The 26,397-nt window shown below is 42.1% G+C and overlaps 2 protein-coding genes across 2 annotated transcripts in view; both read left to right on the top strand.

The window, feature by feature from the left end:
• LOC134201162 (uncharacterized) overlaps positions 1-14,414 on the top strand; it is a 145,718-nt gene extending 131,304 nt beyond the window's left edge. Inside the window, exons 2-3 of the mRNA XM_062675482.1 lie at positions 2,037-5,728; positions 14,107-14,414. Coding sequence (XP_062531466.1) covers positions 3,727-5,728; positions 14,107-14,414 — 2,310 coding nt within the window. The 5' untranslated portion in view covers positions 2,037-3,726. The remainder of the gene's footprint in view (positions 1-2,036; positions 5,729-14,106) is intronic.
• LOC101738193 (toll-like receptor 6) lies at positions 14,299-19,212 on the top strand. The gene has a single exon (XM_004921681.5). The coding sequence runs from the start codon at positions 14,531-14,533 to the stop codon at positions 18,554-18,556; it is 4,026 nt and encodes a 1,341-aa protein (XP_004921738.3). The 5' UTR covers positions 14,299-14,530; the 3' UTR covers positions 18,557-19,212.
• Positions 19,213-26,397: the final 7,185 nt, after the last annotated feature.

The following is a 26,397-nucleotide window of genomic DNA, read 5'->3' on the forward strand; positions in this document are numbered from 1 at the left end:
TCTTTAGGGACGACGTCCGTGAAAACAGTAACCGACAGACACCTCGGGAGATCGATTCGATTTGTGTTTTTTTTGCGATTTCACACAATAGACCCTATTTATTGACAGATAATGGAATCGAAAATGCACACGACAACAGATGGCCGGAATCGATTCAAGTTGTAACGTGGTTAGTTATGGTGATCAGAATCACATGTTGATTTGATTGGAAGCTATAATTAGGACGTGATGTGTGCAAGTTACGCAACAACAATTTTTTTTGAGAAAAATTCGATTGAAAAAAATTTGAAAACTGAGTTCTTTTGAGATTACAAAATTCAGATTGGGCCTACTGAAGTACTGTAATGTAAGGTAGGTGACCGATACTCAAAGTCCAGACGTTAGGTGGTTCTCAGAGTTTGCTTCTATACTAACAAAATGAGGTCATAGCTGGGAAACATTTTCTTCGAAGCTAAGTTATTGTGATGTCAGATCCTCTAGCTTAATAATAAAGTTTACTGTTACATTAAAAATATCAGATTATAAACAATTCTAGATGAGATTACATACTATTATATAGATATTGAAATATATTTAGCAAGGATGTTATATATCTGCGAAAAAATAGCCAAGTAGCGCTCTAGTATGTATTGTATTTTTTATAGTCAGTAAAATTTTTGATTAGATGACGCACTATCGCCTCGACGACCCGTCGGTCGGGCGTCATCGGGGTGGCGCCGCGTGTCTGGTTGTAGTGTTGACCGCGGGAACCCCCCTACTCTGACCGGATTTTGACCCCGGACGGAGATCCGACGTCGGGTGTAAGAGTGCAGGGGAGTCGTTTAGTGGGTGGGCCCTAAAATCCTTGGGCCCGCGGTCTGCTCTCAATACCTGCAGATCGTTGAGTCTCACATACCCCGCGCGTCCCCTAGGCGCGGGGACTTCGTGGGAGGTACGGCCCCGGCCTGGAAAAAAAAAGGTAGTTGTCAAATGACAAGAAAAGCAAGCGGTGTTTCTTTATTAGGTATTTTCCCACGTAGCGATACGAGCTGATGATGATGGAGAGGATGTTAAGTGATATAGGAGCATGTGGACCAGACGATGTGAATGCCCACCAATTACCCACCATGAGAAGTAAGAGTTTTTAAAGCGACCTCTCTCTTAACCTTCGCCCGAAATGTATATCTGCTTCGTACAGAAATAGTCTCCTAAAAGAAGTGACGATCCGGGGATTTAAGTTGCGATAAAAAAGAATAAATTGATCTATCCAACTAGATAACAATAAAATGTGATACTTGTGATTTAATTAAATAATATTTAATGTACTCACATTAATGTGTCTAGCGACAGGTGGAGGCAGCTTTATCAGGCGCGCTACAAAGTCGTGTGCGTATCTTCTCCATAAAAATCACTTAGTTCGGATAAAACTGGAATGAAATGAGTATTAAATATCAATGACTTTGAATTGAGAAATTTAAAAGATAAGATTATATAGTATATCTCGACGTTAAAGGCATACTGTCGGATTCAGCATAAGTCACGGAGACTCCGATTTTTCAAATCGATTTATTCAAACTGTGATTGGTTCTAAATAGTTCTAATCTATTAATAAATATGCGGCCATTTCAAAATGGGACTACTTTAAATTATTGATCTAAAACTATATACTAAACCGAGACTATCAAGGTGTTTAGAAGACAAATAATCTATACATAAGTATATGCACTTTCGTAAAAAGGTCAGTTTTGAAAAATTACATACTACATAATAATATATTGAGTAGTGTAGCAAGTATACTTTACCAAATAAAACATACCATATTGAATTAGATTGGGTTTTAAACCATATATAAAAAACCAGTATATAAACATGTATGAAGGAAAGAAAAATGTAAACTGGGGAAATGTCCTCCTCCTCCTTCAGTCGATCGCTCATTGCTGAGCATCGTGATGCGCCCGCTTGTGACCTTTTTTTGTAATTTTTAGCCACTTATGTCGGTCAGTGGCAATGTAATGGAAATGTAAGGACGTACAATTTAAAAAACAAAAATTTTCAAGATTAATTTCGAGCCCGGGACACCAGGCTAAGTGGCCCCTTGCTGTGTTGTGCTGTACAGTTAGTGTGTGCCCACAGTGCGTGTGTTTTCATCTAGCGGTGCTGCTTCGGGTTGGAGACATTCCGAACAGCGTAACGCAGGACCCGGGAACAGGTGAGTTGATTGACACTATTCTATTCTTAACATTGGTTAATAGCGGGTAGGTGTCGATCAGCCTGTGAAAGCTGCGAAGCCGTTTTATTTGGTAATAAAACTGGTTTTCGTGAGCGCCATCGAGTCTGGCCGCCCGTGTCTGTTCCCAGTCCTCCCCTACCCTTTGGGGTTAGGAGGGGCTGTTACCAACACCCGAAGGCCAATCCTTCACAGGTCTGCGGCGTCGGAGCCATCACAGGTAGGTCTAAAGTTAAGTTTAAGTTTAAGTTTAGTGTAGATTGTATATAATTGATTCCCTTTATAATTCACATTACTAGTATTAATTCAGTTCATATTTTTCTTATTCATAATTGTCAATATTTAAGTAGTTAAGTTTTTAATTAATCATTCAAGTAGTATTGCTAGTGCCGTCTCGCTCTAAGCGAATAACAACGAGTCTCAATTATATACAAACCGCACATTCAATTTGCATCTTTTTTCAATTCTACCCTCTTATACATTAATATTTTTCCATACATTAATAATTTTTCCATCCATCTAAATACGTAATTTCATACCGTAATTCAATATTGGCATACCGATCGACAATATTAAGCTGCCCCTGTCGATGTTCATCACATTAGGCACGGTTGTTGGTTGCGGTTTTCGGTCGATCTGTCCTGTTAAGTAGTATTTATTCTGTGTCAATTAATTAAAACTTCCTTATTTATTGTTTTCTAATATTCCACTATATTATTTTAAGAACTTAGCGGTTTTCGGTGTAGTGCTGAGTGGGAAGGGGAGTTCGACCCCTACGGTTGTGGATCGCTCGGCCGTTGAACCCTGGGCTTCCTGATCCAGAACCTGTGTTTCTGGACCCTCAAATCCGGGGCAATCCGGCCCTGCGATCTTCTGGCCGGGGTTCGTCCTCCGGGACCCGTCTTGGGTGCACCCTTACCGCTACCATAGATTAGATTAGTAATATCGAAGTTATTTCCTCTCTCTATAGTTATCACTATCATTTGTACTATTATTTTATTAGATATCAACATAATTTTTTTCTCATTTAACTTAACTTTTTAATGAATTATTAATTAGTATTAGTGATAGGTGCTGATGGCTGCAACCGCCTCCGTATTGTAGTTTTGTAGTTTTGTAGCTTTGTTGTGTTGTAATATTGTTCGTATATTGTCCTTCGTTAGTCTATATAAGCATAAAATTTTAGTTATTAACTGTATATTAATTCCTAATTCGTTTTTCTATTTTTTATTTTTACTACCCACTAGTTTTGTAATTTTGATTAATTGATTTTCTTTCTTTATTTATTAATTGAATTTAAATCGAACTTAGTTGATTCTTTTTCTTTTTGTAAATCACAGACATTAGACATTAATAGTAATACAGACCTTGTTTAAATTTCACCCCTTCCTTTCATTATTTACTTTATTTAATAACTGGCAGTGACTGATAGGGTCAGCAATAATTAGCTGTAAATTAGTAAAGACTTCATAGTGAGGGTGCTCCTGATGTCCGCGTGACCGACTTAGGATAGCCATATCATGTCTGATGGGGCTTCTCCCCCCATCGTCAGCACACCCGGCCCGTCCCGGAAGGGACGTCAAGCAATGGACGAACTATACGTCCGTCGCCCAATCCCACGAGCCCGACCGGTCCCGATGGACCCCGGCAAGGACGATTCGGCCGGTCCTTCGGTCCCGGCCCGGGTCTCCCAGGGGATCGGACCGGGGGAAGGTTTCCTTCCCTTGTCGACCGATTACCCTGGGACTCCTCGGCCGAGAAAGAAGGCCAGGTCTGAGTCCGACCGAGGTTCATCGGAGGACCAAGACAAACGACCGCGACTAGGTCCCTCCTCTAAATCGGAAGGAGAGGATAGCGAGGCCACGTCCTCCTCCCCCTCCTCCTCCCAATCTTCCACTCCAGACTCATCTCGATCCTCATCCCCTACTGGGAGTCCCATCCCAGCAGTCAAACCTGTTCCCAAACCGAGGGCCCCCGTCAGGACAGGGGTAGCCCCACGCCTACTTAGATCCCCTCCCCGATCCCCCTCCCCTACCATTTCCCCTATCCCGGTGGATTCGACTCGAGGTGCCCCCGCCCTAAGCGGCACGGCGGGCAATCTGGACTCTACCAGATATATGGACCTCGAGTCCACCAAAGCCCAACAACCCATCCCCTCTACGTCCTACGCGACCATAGCCGCATCTCAACCCCCAGTGGGCACACGCCCCAAGCCTACCCAACCGCAAGTTCCCCTACCCCCGAGGCCGAGGGGTCGGGCCCAGGAGGAGCTCCGCCGTCATCCACCTATCATGGTGGAAGCTCTCCCGAACTGGTCTCGCCATATGGCGGCCATTAGGGAGCGCCTCGGTAGGGCTCCTTCTGCCAGACCCCACGGCGCCGGTTTCCGCTTCCTGCCGTCATCGGCGGAGGAGTACAGGGTGATCCAGGACTATCTTTCAAGGGCCTCCGCTGCAGACAAAACCATCAAATGGTTTTGTTACGCGCTGTCGGAGGAAATACCCTCGAAGGTGGCTGTCCGGGGTCTCCCTGCTGACACCGATGCGGCGGAAGTAACGAACGCCCTCAAGGAGCTGGGCTTTCCTGCCCGATATGCCCGGTGCATCCAGGCCAAGAGGGGGAGACAGGGCTGCGTATTTTTCGTGGCTCTGGACCACCTCTCCAAGGGTGACCTCGCCCGGCTGTATACAGTTAACGAACTGTTATACTTGCCGGGGGTGACGGTCGAGGGATGGCGTCCAACCCGGGGACCTGCGCAGTGTCACCGCTGCCAGGCCTTCGGGCACGCGTCCACGAACTGTCACCGTGCGGTCCGCTGCGTTCGATGTGCCGGCGAGCACATTGTGGCGGACTGCCCGAGGCCAAGGGATGGCCCATTATCCTGCGCTAATTGCGGGAAGGACCACGCCGCCACTGATCGGCGGTGTGTGGTCTACCGCAAGAGGGCCAGGATGATGGGAGTAACCATCCCCCCTCCTGTTCCACCGGTGCCACGGCCCAGGAATGTCCCAGCACCAACTGCTCCTGTCGTGCCTGTACCTGTACCCATCCTCAAGGGGAAGGGGAAGGGGAAAGGGAAATCTTCCCAAACCCCAGCCCCTCCCCCTCCTAGTACCTTCCCGTCTGTCTCGGTAGTGGAGGCAGCACCGTCAGCGTCCACGCTGATGGCGCAGGCCAACCCGCCGCGACAGACTAAAAAGCCCACTCCTACTCCTCGTGGCCGAGCCCAAATTGAAGCTGTCAATACAGCCCACGTCACTCGCCAGACAGCAGGCCCAGCCACTAAGACGTCAAAAAATAAAAATAAAAATAAAAAAAAGAAAGAGAAGAAAAAGCTCAAAAAGAAATTGGCGAGAGAGCTCAGTGTCGCCAATATGGAAGTCGACCAACAACCTCAGGAGGCCATAGAGGCCAACGTAACCGAAGACACCATCCCTCCACAATTGGAGGGTCAAACCATGCCTCAAGCCCAACCCGAGACGTTGGGCAATACTCTGCCCCCTCTTCCTCCCCGCCCTCAGCGCGAGCAGCGCAGCGGTCGGCAGGCCTTACAACCTGCCGGCTTTGCTGCATGGCTCCTCGCGCTCTGGGAGAAATTGTCCGAGGTGGTCTCCGGAGTGATCCGCGAGATCGCCTCGGGAGCCAGCCCTTTCGGGGCTCTCTTGTCGGGGTTCTACCGAATGATTGCGCAGTTCAATGGCTAGCCAGGAACTGCGCATCATTTATTGGAACCCCGGCGGGGTAAAACCCCGCAAGAACGAGCTCTTGGTTCTCGCCCGGGAGTACAACCCTGAGGTTGTGCTCCTGGGCGAGACCAAGCTACGTCCTCGGGATGTGTTCAGGATTCCAAACTACTTCATGTACCGACGTGACGAGGTGAGTCCTGCCGGGACGCCGTTCAGGGGCACTGCGGCGCTCGTCAGGCGAGACGTGGTGCATGATCAGTTGGATTTGCTGGCCTTCACATCGACAAGGTCGATCGGTGTGAGGATCCACACCTCGGGGGGAGATATGCGGGTTTATGCCGCGTATAGACCCCCGGGGCCTGATTTTCATCCCGGGGACATAAGAAGGGTCCTGAGTTGCGACAGCCGCCCAGCTCTGCTGGTCGGGGACCTCAACGCGAAGCACGTCGCGTGGGGCTCCCGACTGAACTCAGCAGTGGGCAGGCGGCTGTTAGAAGATGCCGATAGGGGCGACTACTCTGTGGTCGGCCCCGACGAACCCACGCACATTCCGACCGCCGCGCAACTCCAGCCCGACGTGTTGGATGTGTGCGTTCACAAGGGGCTACGGTGCCCCTTAACTATTGAGGCACTGTACGACCTGGGTACCCCCCATCTCCCTATCCTGGTCACACTGGGAATGGGGCTTACCCGGGTTGCGACCTCGCCCCTACGACCGAAGGTCGACTGGGAGCTCTTTAAGAGACTCCTAGTCGACCTTCCCGTAATTCAGGACCCCAACACCCCTGAGGGGGTCGACGACGCGGCAGTCCGCCTTGTCGACTCCATCAGGGGAGCGATCGACCAGGCGACGACTCTTGTGCCCAGCGGCGGGCCCAGAGGTATACTCCCGGCCCATCTGAAAGCGATTATTCGCCGGAAGAGGGGCCTGAGGAGGCTCTGGGCGACAACTCGTTGTCCCAGGATCAAGCGCGAGCTTAATGAGCTGGAAGCGGAGTTGGCGGCGAAGATTAGCTCCTATCGGGGCTATGCGTGGGAGGAACGGATCGAGGAGGCCCGTGAGGACCCCTCGTCCGTGTCCCTCCACCGACTTTGCCGCCAGCTCTCAAATCGGCCTGCCCCGACTTGTCCACTCGTGGACGAGAGGGGCAACCGATGCTTCTCGGCTCAGGCCCGCGCCGATGTCCTGGCCGTAATGCTGGAGCGGCAGTTCGCTCCAAATAACTCTGCACCCTCAGAGGCCGCATTCCACCAATCGGTGGAAGAGAGCGTAGCAAGCCTACTCTCCTCCCCGGTGCCACCGTTGGGAGATGGTGATTTCATCACTCCCAGTGAATTGCGCCTCTCCATCAAGCGGATGAAGAGGCGCAAGGCGCCGGGCGAGGACGGTATTCCCTCCCTCGCATTTTTCCACTTCCCCGAAACGGTCGTGTCATTCATGACACGACTGTTCAATTCCATTCTGTCCACAGGACACTTCCCGGGAACTTGGAAATTGGGCAAGGTTATTGCCCTGCCCAAACCCGGCAAGGATAGGAGAAATCCCTCCAGTTATCGTCCGATCACTCTGCTGTCGCATATGGGCAAGTTGTTCGAGCGGCTGCTGCTGAGAAGGGTGTCGCCGCACATCCTTCTCAGACCCGAGCAATTCGGGTTTCGCAGCGGTCACTCGACAACGCTGCAATTGGTCCGCGTTATGCACCACTTGGCGGATCGGTCCAACGCGCGCCAGTACACGGCCGCAGTCTTTCTCGATATCGAGAAGGCCTTCGACCGTGTCTGGCATGCGGGACTGATCTACAAGCTGTTGCAGAACACGGACCTCCAGCACGCCTATGTGCGACTGCTGGGGTCGTACCTGGAGGGAAGATCCTTCCTTGTCGCGGTCGAGGGCGCAAAGTCGTCGGTGCGCCCAGTCACGGCCGGAGTTCCCCAGGGAAGCGTCCTGGCACCAGTCCTCTACGCTCTCTACACCAACGACATTCCCACGCTTGAGGGCAACCTCCAAGCGTGGGAAGCCGACGTGAAGTTGGCGCTGTTTGCCGACGACAGCGCCTACTTCTCGTCCTCTAATTTCCCCTCTGCGGCCATTTCGAGGATGCAGAGGCTGTTGGACCTACTGCCCCAGTGGCTGGACCGATGGAGGGTCGCGGTCAACGTGGGGAAGACCGCGGCTATCCTCTTCGGTCCGGTCCGCACAAGAGCCGTCCCAGGACAGCTCAGTCTCCGTGGAGTCAATGTCGAGTTTAGGCCCAGTGTCCGATACCTGGGAGTCAGTATCGACCGGAGTTTGAGGATGACCGCCCACGCCAAGTCGGCGTTGGCGGCCGCCCGCTATGCGAGGTTTCTCCTCCGGCCGGTGTTGGCCTCCAGGTTGCCGACCAGGACTAGACTCGGCATTTACAAGACGTATGTCCGTTCCCGTATCACGTACGCAGCTGCGGCCTGGTATCACCTCATCCCGCAGATCATGCGGGTGAAGTTACAGGCCCAGCAGAATCTGGCTCTTCGCACGATAGTCGGAGCAGGGCGTTACGTCAGAAATGACGTAATCGCCCGGGACCTAGATGTGGAGTCGCTCGAGGAGTTCATTCGGAGGCTAGCTCGTAATATATACGAGCGGGCTGACGGTGGACCCCACGAGCATCTCCACAATATAGCTCCCTTGCACGCCAGACCACCTGATGGTCAGGCGCTACCAAGGGAGCTACTGGAACCCCCGGCTATGGTAAGATAGTCGGCTTAACCGGAGTGATATGGGAGTGCTCATAATGAGTGCCCCCATGGGACTGAGCTGTCCACACTCTTCATCTCCCCCCACACTGTTGGGGTGCCCCCCTATGGGGACCCATTTCTACCGCCCGTTTGGGTGGACCACTCCCCCTTAAGGGGAGTGATTTACGTCGGTCCCTCCCCGCGACGGTCTTCCCCTTCTGGGGAGCCCTTAGCGGGTGAGCGCCAAACTAGTGCCGCGGCTCCCCCTCTGACTTGTAGAGGTGGGGCCGCGGCATGGGGCCGGTGGCGGGCCCCACGGTGCTGACTGTTGTTTTTTGTAGTTGTAAATAGTTAGTATAGTTAGTTAGATTAGTTTTAGTTAGTTTAGACAGCAGCCGGCGCCGGGGAGACTCCTCCGCGGGCATCACTCCGTCCAAGAGAACCAAGCCCATCGTATTATGTATATGTATATATGTTTTGTCGATGTGGTGCAGCCGTGCACGCTGCGAACAGCGTACCTTCCCCTAGTCCTCCCCGCATCTACTTCACCCCTGCCCCATGTGGCAGGGAGCTTCGTCCCGGGCAGTGGGGATTGCCCCGAGGCCCGTTCCGTGCCCCCGAAAGGGGGTACGACGACCCTTCTTGTCTTGTTGATTAATTTCAGAAACGTCATTTTGTTTCGGAAACAAGGCTTTTCGAAGTTTATCGTTATAAAAATTAATTGTCCGCGATGAATCTTCAACATTTTTGATTCATTACAAAACGATGACAAGTGACATAATTCGGGAAATTTTTATTTCCCCATCTCTCAACGAGAACAACGAAGCGACGCAGGATGTTCGTGTAATAAAACGTAGATTTAACATTTTCAGTGGTTCGACCAAACATCCACCAAAATAAAAAGACCTGTACCTCTGTGAATAATTTCGGTGTTCACGTCTTATTTGTCAGATGTGCGAGAGGCAGGGTGTGTCCGTCTTTATTGGTGCTGGCGTAAGAATCGGTTGACGAGATGGTACTGTTGTGATTTACAACTTCCCGAGTGAACGGGCGGCGGTGCATTAGCGCTGCACTTGATGAGATTGGGACACTTTAGTTATGAAATGTTTTGTGTTTATAACTCTCCCTGAATCGTAGTGTTTGATAAAAGTTTACAGTCATTTTTAATTATGTGTTCGCTTTTATGTCCTTCGCATAACGTCTTTGACTTCGTTTTATGAATTTTTGCTTGATGACTGTGTAATTTATGAATGTATTAATGATGAGAACAACGTGCTTAGGGAAATAATTATGTATTTTTCAAAGTCTTTTATAGATATTACATTCCTAGTTTAAAAAAGTGAATGGGGATGAGGGATTACTGGTGGCCCGGGGCCTAAATAGTGGTTACGCGATGGCATCTACCACCGGATCAGAATCGAGACTCGCTGAGAAGATCTGCCCATAAATTAACTATACTTGAGACCTTAGAACTCATATCGCAAGGTGCGTGGCGCATTTACGTTGTAGATGTCTATGGGCTCCAGTAACCACTTAACATCAGAAGGGGTTTGAGATCGTCCACCCACATAAGAAATAAAAAAAAAAACAAAAACGTAGACGCAGGCATAGACAAATGTATTTTAGTTTTTTTTTTATTATTGTTGGATTACTGGTGGTCCGCAGGCCTTTCCAGTTTCACTAGGTCCGGTGGGCGAGCAAAGGCTCAGCCAGGAGGGGTAAGATTTGCTTACAGCTTCTAGAGCTATAAGAGAGAGATATAAGTTCTAAGGTCTCAAGTATAGTTACAACGGCTGCCCCACCCTTCAAGCCGAAACGCATGACTGCTTCATGGCAGAAATGGGCAGGGTGGTGGTATCCGCGCAGACTCCCAAGAGGTCCTACCACCAGTAAAAACCGTCCATGTTCACTTTTATTGTTGTGGTAGGTGTGCTTCTAAATAAGTTGTATTTATTGACTACGATTCCTTTACTTCTATGAATTACAAACATTGGTTGCCCACCTAACTATTAAAAGGAACATAAAAGTGAAAAATACCTCTTTTTATGTATCAATATTTAAAAAATACACACTATTCCTTGTCTTTATCATTTAGAGACGTTTTTATCGTCTAACGTTTTGGACATTGATGAATCAGTCAGCGAGACACACTTTTCTCTTTCATGTACTGTTAGTTGTATTTTTCATAACTATTACTAAACAAATTACGCATAAACGCGGAGTAGCGTTTGGTTCTGTTTTTTTTTAATAGTTTTTATGGGTGGACGAGATCACGGCCCACCTGGCGTTAAGTTGTCACCGGAGTCCATAGACATCTACAACGTAAATGCCACCACCCACCTCGAGACACGAGTTGTAAGGTCTCAGTTTTAACAGTACAACGGCGGCACTACCCTTTAAACCCAAATGCATTACTGCTTCACGGCGGAAATAGGCGGGGTGGTGGTAACTACCATTGCGGACGAACAAGACGTACTACCACTAATAGAAAACTTGTAGAAAATAATCTAGGCGAATCATTTACAAGATTATTTTATTATAATTCAAAAGGCATATCCACTTTATCCGCATATGTATATTATAATTCAAAAGGCATGTCCACTTTATCCGCGCTCGTAGTCCACGTTGCAAGTGCATTCATTAAACGAAAAACGCATTCGCGGGACATTTTTTGTGTTAAGCCGCCGAGAACGCCAATAAAGCGCTTTTCATGTTTACCGACGCTTTTGTTTAATGTACTGTAAACGCTTGTATGTTTAACCATCGATCGAAAGATAAGTCGAGTTATGAAAAAGTTTATTATTATCATAAATTTTAAGACAGGTTAATGATTCAGTTCCGCCGGTTCACATGTAATGAAATATCTGTGGCTGAAAATGCTTTTATAATATTTATGCTGCTTAGGGATATGCCGCGATAGTAAGCTGTTCTCATTGTAGTTAGGGATAAGGGTATGCAACCTTTGTTGAGTTTTTTTCTTGTTCCGAAAGTGGACGAGCATACGGGCTATCTGATGGTTAGTGGCTCGTGTCAGCTCAGGAACATCAGCAATACCAGGGCACAGCCAAGTCTACTTGATTAATCGCCATCAGATATGCCTACAGAAATAAAAAAATATATCCAATTATTAAAAAAGGGATCTACACAAACAAACACATTCGAATGAATTAACGAGTCGAGGTAATAAAACATATTTTTATTTTCTAAAGCGTCCGCTACTTATTTCCAGGACCTCTACCTCGTCAATTGGAGAGTTCCTGTCGTCTCTATCATTAGTTACTAAATCCCTCTCTGCAATTAAATTCTTGTAGGGATGTCAGTTCTGCTAGCGTAAACTTATTTAGAGTGACTTCGAACTGAGTATTCGTGTAAACAACCAGTCTATCCGATATTAAGTGGTTACCGACGACCATAAATAAGCATATGTTGTCTATCTTGCATATGAGATACGATTCTTAATCTTAATAACGGCTGTCATTATTTCAGATGAAGTTTAATACATTTTGAGATTGAGATACGCATCAGATTGGTAGTTCGACAATTTTGGGTCACGACGGGACCTACTACAATTTATTTACGATTTTTTTCCCCATACATAATCGTTTGGTAGCCAAGCGGCTATTTCAACTACGCGCGGACTGGTAGGTGAGTTCACGGGCTCTACCTGAGAGAATTGGATAAGAGTAGCCCTAACAAGAGCAGTGCTTCGCTGAATCTACTACCGGATCGGAATCGCAAGACACTGAGAAGATCCGACGAGAAACTCAGTGGGCTGTGTCTATGGGCTAGTTATGACATTGTTGTACTTTCAAGATAAAACTAATACAAAGAACAGTACAGCACAGTTCAAAGTAATAGTTGTTATTGTACTTTCAAAGTAAGAAGTAAATTAATATTCCATTGGTGTTTTCATATAAAATTGTGGTTCTATAATTTTTATTTTAGTACATTAACTTTATTGCATGAGATCAAGGCTGAATGTAGTTACCTACCTTGAGACATGATTTAGAAGTTTCAGATGTATTATCTGACTGTTCCATCCTATCCATAGAGTTTCTGACTGGATCTTCGGAGTTGAAACAACGAAGCACTTCTCTTGTTAGGACATATGTTAACAAGTTCTTTCAGGTTGATCTCTCTGTACTCGTTCACCAACCAAGGCGAAGTCAGAATAGCCCCTCGAGGCTAAACTAAGAGAAAGGTAGGTAAAAAAAAAACCTTTCAAACCAAAACTAATTCCACTTCATGGCAGAAATAGCCTGCATGGTGTTATATAATACTATACCCATTAGGGCTCACATAGCGCCCTGTTACCATTCAGAGTCATTACGCAAATTTAAAAACTTTGCGAATTATTAAAAAGGTTAATACAGAATATTGGGAAGAGAAACCCTACATAGTATAAAACAAAGTCGCTTTCTCTGTCCCTATATCCCTATGTATGCTTAAATCTTTAAAACTACGCAACGGATTTTGATGCGGTTTTTTTTAACAGATAGAGTGATTGAAGAGGAAGGTTTATATGTATAATAACATCTATTAAATAGTGGAGAAATCAATAATAAATTACAGTTTCCGAAGTGAAGCGATTGCGGGTCGCTATTAATAATATATTCTACTTCAGAATACAGAATTAAATGCTGGCGCTTTTTAAATATTCAAAACATTCTTAATGACGTGCGATCTGAGCGATCAGGTGTGATTGCAATTTAGTTCTTCAACTTTTTTTTTATCGTTCCATAAAAATAATATATTACTAATATTATAGTTAAAATAAACGTGCGAGAACATTACGATCGTGCTCAACTCAATTAATTCCTAAAACGGAGTTGATCTATTACGAATTGTTCTTAATAAGAGTGAAAAGGTGTAATCTTATCACTGATGTCAACGAGTTAGTCTTAAGATAAGGCTTATCTGCATGCGTCATTAGTTCAGGTACAGCTAGATCCTAAACAAAGGGACTCCGTGACTTCCTTCACGCTATTATTGAGTTTACGAGAATATTCTTATCAATTCCCCTTTTGTATAAACTTTCGATTTCTTTGGGAAATAGGTAATGAATGGCTATCTTTTCAGTTTGGTTAAAACTTTCTGGTAACTGTTCAATATTTACTTTTGGTTTATTTTTTAATAATGTATATTTTTAATCATTTATATAATTTATCGTTTATTGTAGGTACGTTTTCATTAGTTTGTGACTTTTATAAATATAATGCTTGAATTATTATTTAGTACTTATATTAAAATTTGTACTGATTCATAATCAATATACGAGGGACAATAGAAAATTTAGTAATTAAAACAATGCAACTTTATCTGTACACAAGGATGTAAAATTATTGAGGATATTATTACAGGCCAATCATCCATTATAATGTTAGAAAACTAAAACGTTACAGGGCCCAAATATCTACTTATATTTAAAAATAATAGAGCGTGAAATATTTCAGTTCTCACGCGTTTCAGAGGACGCGTTATTGAAATTTTTATGATTAGGCAAAACAAACAAAGTAAGCACCTTTATGTTTATAAAAGCTCGCGAAGAGCGCTCCCGTTCATGCCAATCTCCGAGCCGGCAACTTGTTGCCGCCGTGAACTTTTTAAAGGAAAGAGAGCGGCGTATCGGTAGTCTCTGTCAGGGGAGGAGCAAACGTGCGCGGGGAGCGTGCTGGTCGCCAAACTTGTTTCATGTCGACGCTCACTCGCACACTCAGTCGCATCTTGTACGTCTTCCGGAGTGGAGTGTGTCGTGCGTAGCCCGCTCCACTCGAGCCGTTATGTGTCGTACTCCGAAACAAGTTTGACGGGAAATTCGTTAAGTTTTCTGAAAGCTTTCGAACTGGAAGAGCGATGTGCGCGTCAAAAGTTTTTCAATACGTGATGATTTAGTTTGAGTGACAGTTAAAGTGAGTTTGTCGATATGTTTTCGATTGGATTATGGAGTGTTCTATGTATGATGTGGTGCTGGACATGTCAGGGTGCCGCTGCGGCGTCACTGACAAGTAGAGTGGCGGAGGCGCCACAGGAGTGTGAATGGCAGCGGGTTTCTGGCGATGCAAGCGAGAGTACCAGAGTGCAGCTCGCGTGCTCCTTGAGGACCGCAGCCGGAGCGACTGAGCTACTGACCGGTCTGAGTGCTTCACAGGCTCAACGCATCACAGTTCTAGACCTTCATTGTACCGATGTTCTCTTTTTTGAGAGTTCACTTGATTTTGGTCGAAGAAAAGAAGAGGGAACTCAATTGCTGTCCCGGTTTCACAACTTGAGAGAATTAAGAATAGAATCCTGTAAAATACGCTATGTGCCGTCAGCGGTGCTATCACCGCTTAGTGGCCTACGTAGTTTGACTATTCGGACTCATAATTCTGATTGGTCAGCGATGTCGATGGAATTCCACAGAGATACTTTTCGAGGGCTGACGGATTTGAGATCACTTGATTTAGGCGATAACAACATATGGATTTTGCCGTCGGAAATATTTTGTGTTCTGTACAATTTGAAAGAACTAAATGTTACCCAGAATAGATTGCAAGATATATCAAACTTAGGCTTTTCTGACTGGGGTAATGGACCAACGGCACCTGGTAAATCGTGTAACACAGTTCTTGAGACCTTGGATATGTCGTACAATGAAATTAGCGGCCTACCTGATAACGGTTTGTCAAGTTTACGCGCACTTCAAAAATTGTTTCTGCAAAACAATAGGATTTCAAACGTCGCTGACCGAGCTTTCGTAGGTTTAAGTGACTTACAAATACTGAATTTATCAACAAATGCTCTAACTGCCTTGCCTCCGGAGATGTTTCAATCTTCAAGAGATATAAAACAAATTTACTTAAACAACAACAGCTTAAGCGTATTGGCGCCTGGACTTCTAGAAGGATTAGACCAATTGCAGATATTAGATTTATCAGTCAATGAATTGACTAGTGAATGGATAAACAGAGATACATTCTCTGGATTGGTTCGGTTGATTGTTCTGAATCTATCTCACAACAGAATTACGAAAATTGATGCTCTATTATTTCAAGATCTTAACAACCTACAATTTCTGAGTTTGGAATATAATAACGTAGGTCGTATCGCAGAAGGTGCATTTTCGAACTTGAAGAATCTTCATTCCCTTTCACTGGCTCACAATAACATCATAGAAGTGGATAGCGGTCATTTCTCAAATCTATACGTATTAAATCAGCTGTTTCTTGACGGCAACAGAATTACTAAGGTCGACATAAGGTCTTTTGAAAATATTACAAAACTCCACGACTTGGGTTTGAGTGGAAATCAACTAACCGACGTACCTGAAGCGATCAAGACTTTAAGGTTCTTAACATCCTTGGATTTAGGAATGAATAAAATAACAAAAGTGATAACTTCGCACTTTGACGGCCTTGATGATTTGTATGGTTTAAGACTTGTAGGAAATAAAATCGAGAAAATTTCTAAGGATACATTTGCGGCTTTACCGTCTCTGCAAATATTGAACTTGGCTTCGAATAACATCGATCAAATAGACGACGGGGCTTTTGCGTCGAACCAGCAGTTGAAAGCGATTGGATTAGATGGTAACAAATTGGTAGACTTAAAAGGGATTTTTACTAAAACTCAGCCGCTTGTCTGGTTAAATGTATCCAACAATGAATTACTTTGGTTTGATTACAGTCATATACCATCCAATCTAGAATGGTTAGATATGCACGAAAATAAAATTGACAAGTTAGATGATACGTATGGATTGAAGGAGACAACCATGGTGAAGATGCTCGATGTTAGTAATAACAAAATCAAGAGCGTAGATGAGCTTTCCTTTCCAAGCAGTATTGAGACTGTAGTTTTAAACAATAATAATATTGAAAAAGTTAGTCCCGGTACATTCTTGCAAAAATACAATTTGAATAAGGTTATGTTGTATTCGAACAAAATAAAAACATTAGAGCTCGGTGCATTCGCGATATCATCTGTTCCAGACGATAAAGATTTACCAGAGTTCTATATCAGTGAAAATCCTTTTGTGTGCGACTGCACAATGGAATGGCTCCAAACAATTAATCAAGTAAGCGACCTCAGGCAGCGCCCAAGAGTAATGGATTTAGAAAGCGTGAGGTGCTCTTTAACCCATTCACGGAGGAAATCGGAGACGCTCTTGCTCGAAGTGAAGTCTTCAGAATTTTTGTGCGAATATGAATCGCACTGCTTCACAGTCTGTCATTGCTGTGACTTTGACGCCTGCGATTGTAAGATGACCTGTCCAGATAGGTGTTCGTGCTATCACGATCAGACTTGGACCACCACTAACGTAGTCGATTGTTCGAATGCCGGCTACGATCACGTGCCCGACAGAATACCGATGGACGCGACCGAAATATATTTAGATGGTAACAGTTTGAAAGAGCTCGGAAATCACGTTTTCATTGGCAAAAAGAAACTACAAGTTTTATATCTCAACAACAGTAATATTGATATAATACAAAATAGAACATTTAACGGAATCGACTCTTTGAGAGTGCTCCATTTAGAAAACAATAACTTGGAAGTATTGAGGAACACGCAATTCACGAGGCTACCTCATTTGAACGAGCTCTACTTGAGCAGCAATAAGATCAAATTTATCGAGAATGATACTTTTAATTATCTGCCTTCTTTAGAGTTCTTGGACCTCGATAATAATGGTTACGTTGATTACATGCCGTGGCGAGTCATTTCCGACAGCGATCCGCGCATGCGTGTCTCTGTAGATGGAAACAACTGGATATGTGACTGTAAAGATGTGGCTCAATTGAATCAGTGGCTAATAAAAAAATCAAAAGACACCGAGAACATGATGTGCTACTTTGCTCACGGTCAGCCCATGAATAAAACCATCGCGACCGTTGCTAAGGAATGTAAAACAGAAACGACTACCGAAGAAACTGGTACCGAGACGTTAAAACGATTATTCATCGAATCGAATGACGGCGTCGAAAATTATATTCCATATATTGCAGCCGTGTTGATAATAGCAATCATTCTATTACTGATGTGCGCTCTTCTTTTCATGTTCAGAGAAGATTTTAAACTATGGATGCACTCTAGATATGGTATTAGAATATTCAGTTCCTCCCCCCGGGACCTTAACGACAGCAAAAACAAACGGTTTGATGCATTTTTTGTGTATAATCCACGCGACGAAGACTTTGTGACTCGGGCGGTGAGTTCGGAATTAGAAAATATGGGACACACTTTGTGCTTACAACACCGGGACCTGCAGCTTATAGAGAGACGTTCGGGTGATAGTTTAGTGAGTGCCGCGGAAAGTTCTAAGAGACTGATAATAGTTTTATCGATAAACTTTTTACAACAAGAGTGGTACGCGCCTGAATCTAAAGCGGCGGTGCAAAGTGCTATAAATTCAGTGAATGTGAGACACAGACGACAAAAGATAATTTTTCTAGTAACAACAGATTTAAGTGCCATAAACATAGATCCTGACTTGAAAGTGCTTCTTAAAACGTGTACAGTGATCGTGTGGGGTGAGAGAAATTGTTGGGAAAAACTAAATTTTCGGTTACCCGATGTGGACGTAACGTTACCGAATCGGACGCTTCATAACGCTAATAATATTATAAAAAGTGGTAACAGAGAAGGATTCGGTAGGCACGGTAATTTAAGGTACACCGCGCCACCGACTTCTCATGATCCTTGGTACAAATATGGTATGGCTCCTCCAATACTAATGATGTCTAGTCCGTTGCATTCGACCAGCGCCAGCGCGGAAGTCTCTGCTCGGAGCACGGAGGACGAGACGTGTTCGGTCGCTAGCAGTGAAGGTCGACCTGACGACCGTCTGCCTCACCACCATAGCTACGTCTCTATAGACAACCATCAGTGCGAGGAACGCCCTCTTAGGCCCGGCCAGCAAATACCAATGTCCAGTACAGCTCATACAAGAAAGACATATTTCGTTTAAAAATTGTGATTTATTATTAGGCGTGTACAGTATTTTAGGTTGTAAACTGTTGTAATTATAGATATTTAACGTTAGGAGAACGCTTTACGGCCGAGATATTAATTAACACTGTATTGGTGCTTTATTGATTAAGTTTGGACTGAGACTTATCTATTTGCCAACGTTAGATAGTAAAGAAACGAAATGTTTATTTTTTTCTAAATGAGACATTAAATATATCTTTCGTCTCACACTGTTTTTTACTTAAGTACCTCGTGTGTTTTCTTTTTAAATTTTTAATTAGCAATCATGAAGTCACATTCCTGTTTGTATAAAATATGCTATAGCATAATTATAATTGTCATTTGTTTCATGTTCCTCATTGTTTTAAGTCATTCATGTGCATGTCTTCGTGATAGCGATAGGTACTTATATTGAATTTGTTATGCAAAATGTCATGTGTAGATTTTGTAAATATAATAGTATTATTACAGTGAAAGGTTGTTGAAGAACTGAAATGTACCCTAGTCAATTGTAAATAGCTTATGTAAGTAGTTTAGTTAATATCGAGTACATAATATTATTGTGATGTAATGATTAATTAGAGTATGAGAATTTTCGTATTTATTACGCTTCCAAATACAGAGTATGAATAAAATAATATTTTATCTACCAAATTGTCTTTCACTAATTTATTGATCGCACGGACCGATCGGATTTCACCTCAAATCAGATGATATAAATAAAAAGTATCATTCTAACTGTTGTGGTCTGATAAATAAATGTTTTATTCGTTCCAATAACACTGTCTGTTAAACGTGTGAATGACTTGATCATATTTGGAGAGCAGAGTTCTAGTAAACACGTTAATGTGCAGTACGCGACTGTGATTTGGACAGGTGCTATTGACTATTTTTGACCTCAATTCCTGAGTTCGACAGTCGATACACAGTTCAATACTGTTTGTATGTAAAATTGACACTTCCACATTCCCTAACGCACCGTCCCGTTGACAAAAGAACATAAAGAAGCGTGCATGTTCGCGCTTAGCTCGAGCGTTTCAATCAAACTCGTATCTCGAGATCTCGAAAAAGGCCGAGCGTTAGACAAATTTTCAGTGACGTAATCAATTTATCGAAGCGCTTTGTTCGCCCATCCGTAGCCAAATGTATAAATATTTATTTTATCTAAATTGATCGAGAAGGATAAGATCACGCCCTGGTTGGTACGGTTTTAATTTTAAAAAGCGGCCGCGACAGTGCGCTCGCGCCGATTACCCGCTGCGAAACTATAAATCATGCCTCGACTCGCCCGATGATGAATAAACAGCATTTTAATTGACTTTTGATTGCGCAACGATGTCTCTTCATTGAAAACTAGTTGTATACGCTTGTAGAGTACATTGATAATGCCTTCTGTGTATCGGCTTCGACGGCCAAAGCTCTTGTACGAACTAATGAAGACAACTCGTATTGTTGTCTTCTGAATACGGCTAAAATATGTTCATTAAATTCTCAATTTTAATACACAATATATTCGTTTGATTAACTATTTAATTGCATACTTTAAAATGTTTAGTGTTTAATAATAAGCATTTACTTGAATAGCTCATGAAATATTATACGGACAGGAAACTCAGTGTCAAATGTTGTTTTGGTTTTAAATCGTTGCTATCAACAACCGCTTGTCTATAGCACACGGGCCATCAATTTGCGCCACAACCCATCGACGGCGACCACTCATCACCCTTTTTTCTCGTGCAATACGATATCCTATCGTTTATTGTCTAAGAGACTATTCGAAACTCGTTCCAAATAGATGCAAGCAATGTTCGTTTCTCACTGGAAATATTCAAAGCCAAGTGACAATTGATTATGTTAACGTATAAAGACAAAAAGCGGAATCGTTCGATTAGTTATGTCGCCGGGAAGCGTAGGTCGAGCTGAAACAATAGATTGGTTCTGCTTTATGATTCTATAAATGTTTATGTCCCTATAAACGACCTTTTAGCTTTTGGTGAAGTCGAAATTGTGATGTTATCGGTTTTGGGTACAGGTTTATTACGAAAGAGCTGATGAGACCACTTCGGTAAACGATCCAATAAAGCCTAAAGGAATTTGCAAATCCATTACTATCAGTAGATTGTCATTTTATACATAGACATATAAAAATCAAAGTAAAATCAGTTGTTTTCTCGTAATAAATATGTTTTCGAATGAATAGCTATCATGACCATATGCTAAGTAAAATGTACGATAAACTAAAATCCCGATTAATTGCATTTAAGTGATTTTAAGTTGCGCTTGTGGATGTACAAATAAAGATATGTTATTAGCAGTCAGGTAAGAACGTATCGTTTTCTCATTAAACGATAGTTCTATAGATATAATCGTGACCGCCCATAGCTATCCCAAACTGTAAACACCAGGTCTGGGTAAACTTTAAACGGATATTCTAAATTCGAAAGTTTAGCGTAGGACGTTCCAATGTTATAACACAATAATAAAAAAGAATCTATTCGGCTATGGCTCTATATAAACAAATAATTTTGTGTAATTCGAATGATAATTTCGTAAGACATAAAATCTTAACAGATTATTAGTTATAATGATGGTTATATACGATCTTCGATATAAAAACGGCTAATTACGAACTTGTGTAATAAAATTTAATTATACTTTTATCACGGTCCGGTTAAAGACACGAGGCTTAATTATATAATTGTCTAGTAAATAGTAAGGACTCGAATGCTAAAACATGGAGATATCTCTAACAAGCCAGGTGGCGTTTTAATAACAGTTTTCTATCGAATATTAACAATAAGTCGTAACTACGAAAACTCAAACATATAAAGCTCAAGAGCCCGTGTTTGTAATTAGTGTGCAGCTGTTTCCGTCTGTGGGAGGAGTCAGAACCTTTTTTTTTTTTTTAATAAATTGTTCCACCGTTATTGGAGCAAACGAAGACACAGGAATTATAAATTTAAATTCGCCGAGGGAATACCACGACGGTGTTGAAGGCGGAGAATGTATGGCATATGGTGTTTCACGAGATCGTTCATTTTGAAACTGAAAACAAACATGTAAGTAATTATGATGTGCTATTTCTGAGACAACTGCCGTCTTTCATTATTATTTATACATAAATTTAAAAATAACCAAGAGAGGTTATTTTTTGTAATGTTTATGCTCACCTATCCTTCCTCATAGAGGAAGAGGTAGACCTAAGAAGCAATAGATGGATTGCGTGAAAGACGATATGTATAAGAGGAGAGTGAGCGAAGAAATGGGATAGAGAAGTATGGAAGGAGAAAACATGCTACGGCGACCCCAGGTGATTGGAAGAAGGGCAGGAGAACGATCATGATGCTGACGGGTAGCTTCCTACAATATCGACCATTATGTATTGGAATATTGAACATCCTGTTGTTTCTCTAATAAGTAACGACGATTATCTACTCATTTTCATTTTCTTTTGATTAAAAAGGAACACGATACGCGTTGAAAAGTTTATAAATAATATAAATGTACTAATTAAAATTTTGTTATGCAATTGCTATTGCGTTTATAGCCTCTTATTAGGATCTTGTGCGACTTCAGACACTGTATTGTGAGAATGTAATCAAGCTAGGAATTATGTGACGAAATATACTTAATTTAGGCATAGTTAAAGTGTAAAATTATATAGCAAGGTATGACAAAAGATTCTCTGGTCGAAGTATTGGGTAATTTTTTTCCCCGCCCTTTAAGGTAAGGTGAAAATTCCACTATTAGGGACAGATGAAGGAGCAGTAGTAGCTTGACTAGACCAGGGTCGCATACCAGTCTCCCTTAATTAATAGCCCGACAAACTATTATCATTATGAACATCAGACTAAGGATTTTCACAGTCTTTGTTTTATTTAATAAACGTGGGTGGTTTTTAAAAGATAATCAGATAAGAGTGGATTTTAATTATGGTATCCGGGGTAAGCGAACACCCCTAATTTCTATTTTGGAATCGAGTTTTTCGCCATAAGAACACCCGAAACATGTGTAGCCTATTAGTCATACAAATCCACAGTATTAAGCGAAAGATTTTTTACTTTTGTTCGAACGGGAAGAAATGCGTGGTTAGGGTAAGACCAGATATAGATTTGCGTCGATAATCCTTTAAACGTGATGCCTATGGATATTTTAAGATATAAGTGTAAATAGTTTTTGAATGTGACTCATCCCAGCTATCGTCTAGCATTTCCGTTGTCCGAACTGATAAAATATGTGCATACCAAATGATTTTTTCGTATACTTTAGTAAATTGTAGTATCGATTTTGTTATCGACGTTTTGTATTACCAGTAATTACTTTAGCAGTTACTAATGACTAACTCGTTTAAGATTGTTTTAAGGTGAATGCGACATGGGTATGAAAACTTTTGTTTTAAAAATTTGTCCGTCTCGTTTCTTGTAAACAATATGCTATTTGTTACGTAAATAAGCATTTACTTTAAAATATATAGATAAGCATCATTAAAAAATGGTTTAAAAACCGAAAGGTTAAAACCTCGCCTGTGCATTTTAATTCGATCCGAGGGGTTGCACTTGTCACAAAATAACGAATGAACGTAATAGAATACGAAGCTAATTAAAAAAAAATACAAGTGCGAAGTCGCTTGTTGTAATAGCTTTGAACATCAAAATCATTGTTGTTAAAAACCAAACAATAGGGCTAAATTATAGTTTCTTTATAGCGTGCTGGCAACTTTGAATTAAAATTAAACCTACATGGTCAGACTTTTTGGCGGGAACGCGAGGAGTGAAGTTGAGTGATTTGTTTTATTTTGTCTATTTAGTGTTTCTTCAATTAAATGTGTATGACGGTGGTTTATTAACTATTTAATATCTGTGAAAGTGCACAAATGTGGGAAAATGAAACAAAGCCACAGGACGTAACTTCTCGGGATCCTTCAAAAGGTCCGCTGAAAAAATCTTAGTAAATGACCACTATTTTACTGAGATTATATTTCGTCCCATATCATCTCATCTCATTTCATTTAATTTCATCCCAGTAGATTTGTGTCTCAAATTAATCATCTTCGTTTCGTTTTATTTCATTTCACTCCATATTATCAATTTTCATAAAAATAAGAATATTAATTAAAATGAGACATTACTTAAAGGTCTTAGTTACCAGGTCATATAATCCCTTAAAAACCTACTTGGTCCAAGATACAACTTTTTTTTGCACGGAATGTTTATCTTTCTTTAAATAAGTTCTCAGAATACCTTATGAAAGAAAATAGTCTTTTAACTTATCATTCTAAAACAAAAGAAACAAAGAAAAAAAAACTATTTCCAAATCTTGATCTCTGCCGATCGTGACAATATGCTCTTCAGTATATTTAGATCTATCTAATGTTAAGTATGTACATGTACAAATGTGGATTTATGTTTTGTTTTTTAAGATTTACTTTGATTACATTACGTAACGTAATAAATAGTGTGGTGTAACAGCGATCTGAAAATTTTGTCAGTTCAATTCATTAATGACTCTATGATATTTCAAAGCGTAGGTACGTAGGTAGTTTAGGGCTGTGAAACATCTATATATTAAATGAATTGCTGTTCGTTAGTCTCGCTAAAACTCGAGAACGGCTGTACCGATTTGGTTAATTTTGGTCTTGAATTATTTGTGGAAGTCCAGAGAAGGTTTAAAGGGTAGATAAATATGAAAATGCTGGAATGAAATAAAAATAACAATGTTGTTTTTCCTGTGATGTGTCCCTCTTGGACGGATTACTTTTGTTTGTTTTAGGTTTATTTTATACAAATGTTCAGGTCTTTTATTTGTCGATTGAGGCACTACGAAGTCTGCCGGGTCAGCTAGTTCTAAAATAAAAATCTGTAATAGTAAAAAATTTCATATAGAAGTAATTCGTCAGTTTAACCAAGACAGTTTTTTGTGACACGTAATACTGCGTAATGATTTTTGTTTCAAAATATTATTCCAACAGAATCGTAAGTAATTCTTGTCACAATTAAATGTATTACGTATTACACAGAAAGAAACATCACTAACATAAGTTATAATGTTCTTTATTTCAGTCACGGTACTCGGATTACGTAATTAAAGGCAGCATATTGTTTTGGGAGCTATACTTGTGCTACTCACGAGTGTTCAATAAGAGCTATTAAAATTTAAATCACCTTAAGTTTTTGAATGTTCTTTGGTAAATACTGAAGAACATTTTTAGCAAAAATAAGAATTTGCAATCTTTATTGTTTATTTATTAGAATACCTATTTTTTTCTTTCGTTTCTATTCCTCGACTTATTTAAGATATTATTGAAGGACTGATAGGAGATTGTAAATGGGCGATTGTAAAAGGGATCATTCGAATGATTCCTTAGGGCACTGCCCACTAAGTTTCTCGCCGGTTCTTCTCAGTGGGTCGCGTTTCCGATCCGGTCGTAGATTCTGCGAACCATTGCTCTTGCTAGGGCCGGTGAGCTCACCTACACGTCAAGGAGAAGCTGAAATAGCCTCTCAAGGCTATTAGCATAGGAAGGAAAAAAATATTTTTTGTTTTTTTTTTTATGCCTAGATGGGTGGACGAGCTCACAGGCCACTTGGTGTTAAGTGGTTACTGGAGCCCATAGACATCTACGACGTAAATGCGCCACCCACCTTGAGATATAACTTATAAGGTCTCAAATATAGTTACAACGGCTGTCCCACCCTTCAAACCGAAACGCATTACTGCTTCACGGCAGAAATAGGCAGGGCGGTGGTACCTACCCGCGCGGATTCACAAGAGGTCCTACCGCCAGTAAATAGATTATATATAGAATTAGAGCACTTTGAGACTGATTGATTTACTACAACAACGAATACATAACAAATGTGAAATTGCGAGCATCCGTTACACTTATAATAAAATATTCAATTAATAACAAGTAGTAACAAGTGCGACCGCCATCATTCATTATGTTGTTTGTTCCCAAGCGGCCCTGTTGGTTCCCCAATACGTATTCAATGAAAACGAACCCTAATAAATAAAAATGCGCATTCGGTGCACGACCTCACACAAAAGATTTAAAAAAAAAACGCTACATCGTAAAAAACATCCGCGGTTATCTATAAGTATCTAGTTAGAGTTACTTGTACAGATGTTACTGATATAATCTAACGAAGAGCAGTTGCGACGCGATTCCGGAATAAAAAAACCATGCAACAGAAACGGGATGTTTCGTTGTATAAAAACACTCTAAAATAGATTCCCTAATTTATTGCTTAGGTAGGTGGACGAGCTCACAGCTCATCCGGTGTTAAGTGGGTATTGGAGCCCGTAGGTATCAACAACGTAAATGCCACCTCCCACTTGGAGACATAAGTTCTAAGGGTTTTTTTACAGTACAATGGCTGTCACACCCTTCAAATCGAAACACATTACTGGGCAGATACAGACAGACAGGGTGGTGCTACCTACCCGTGCGGACTCACAAGAAAGAGGTTTAAAATTAAAATCGTCAAACCATTTATTGTTATTATTTTTATTTTTTTATTGCTTAGATGAGTGGATGAGCTCACAACCCACCTGGTGTTAAGTGGTTACTGGAGCCCATAGACATCTACACTGTAAACGCGCCACGCACCTTGAGATATAAGTTCTAAGGTCTCAGTATAGTTACAACGGCTGCTCCACCCTTCAAACCGAAACGCATTACTGCTTCACGGCTGAAATACGCAGGGAGGTGAGGCAGGAATTTCAGTTTGCATCAATTTATATCAATAAAATTTAAAAGCTATTCGGTGGCAATCGCTTCACACGAGATGATCTTGGAAAATTTAGCTATTTTTGAACTTAAGAATATTCGTAATCTTT

This window comes from Bombyx mori, chromosome 23 (assembly GCF_030269925.1).
Source record: "Bombyx mori chromosome 23, ASM3026992v2".
Taxonomy (NCBI): domain Eukaryota; kingdom Metazoa; phylum Arthropoda; class Insecta; order Lepidoptera; family Bombycidae; genus Bombyx; species Bombyx mori.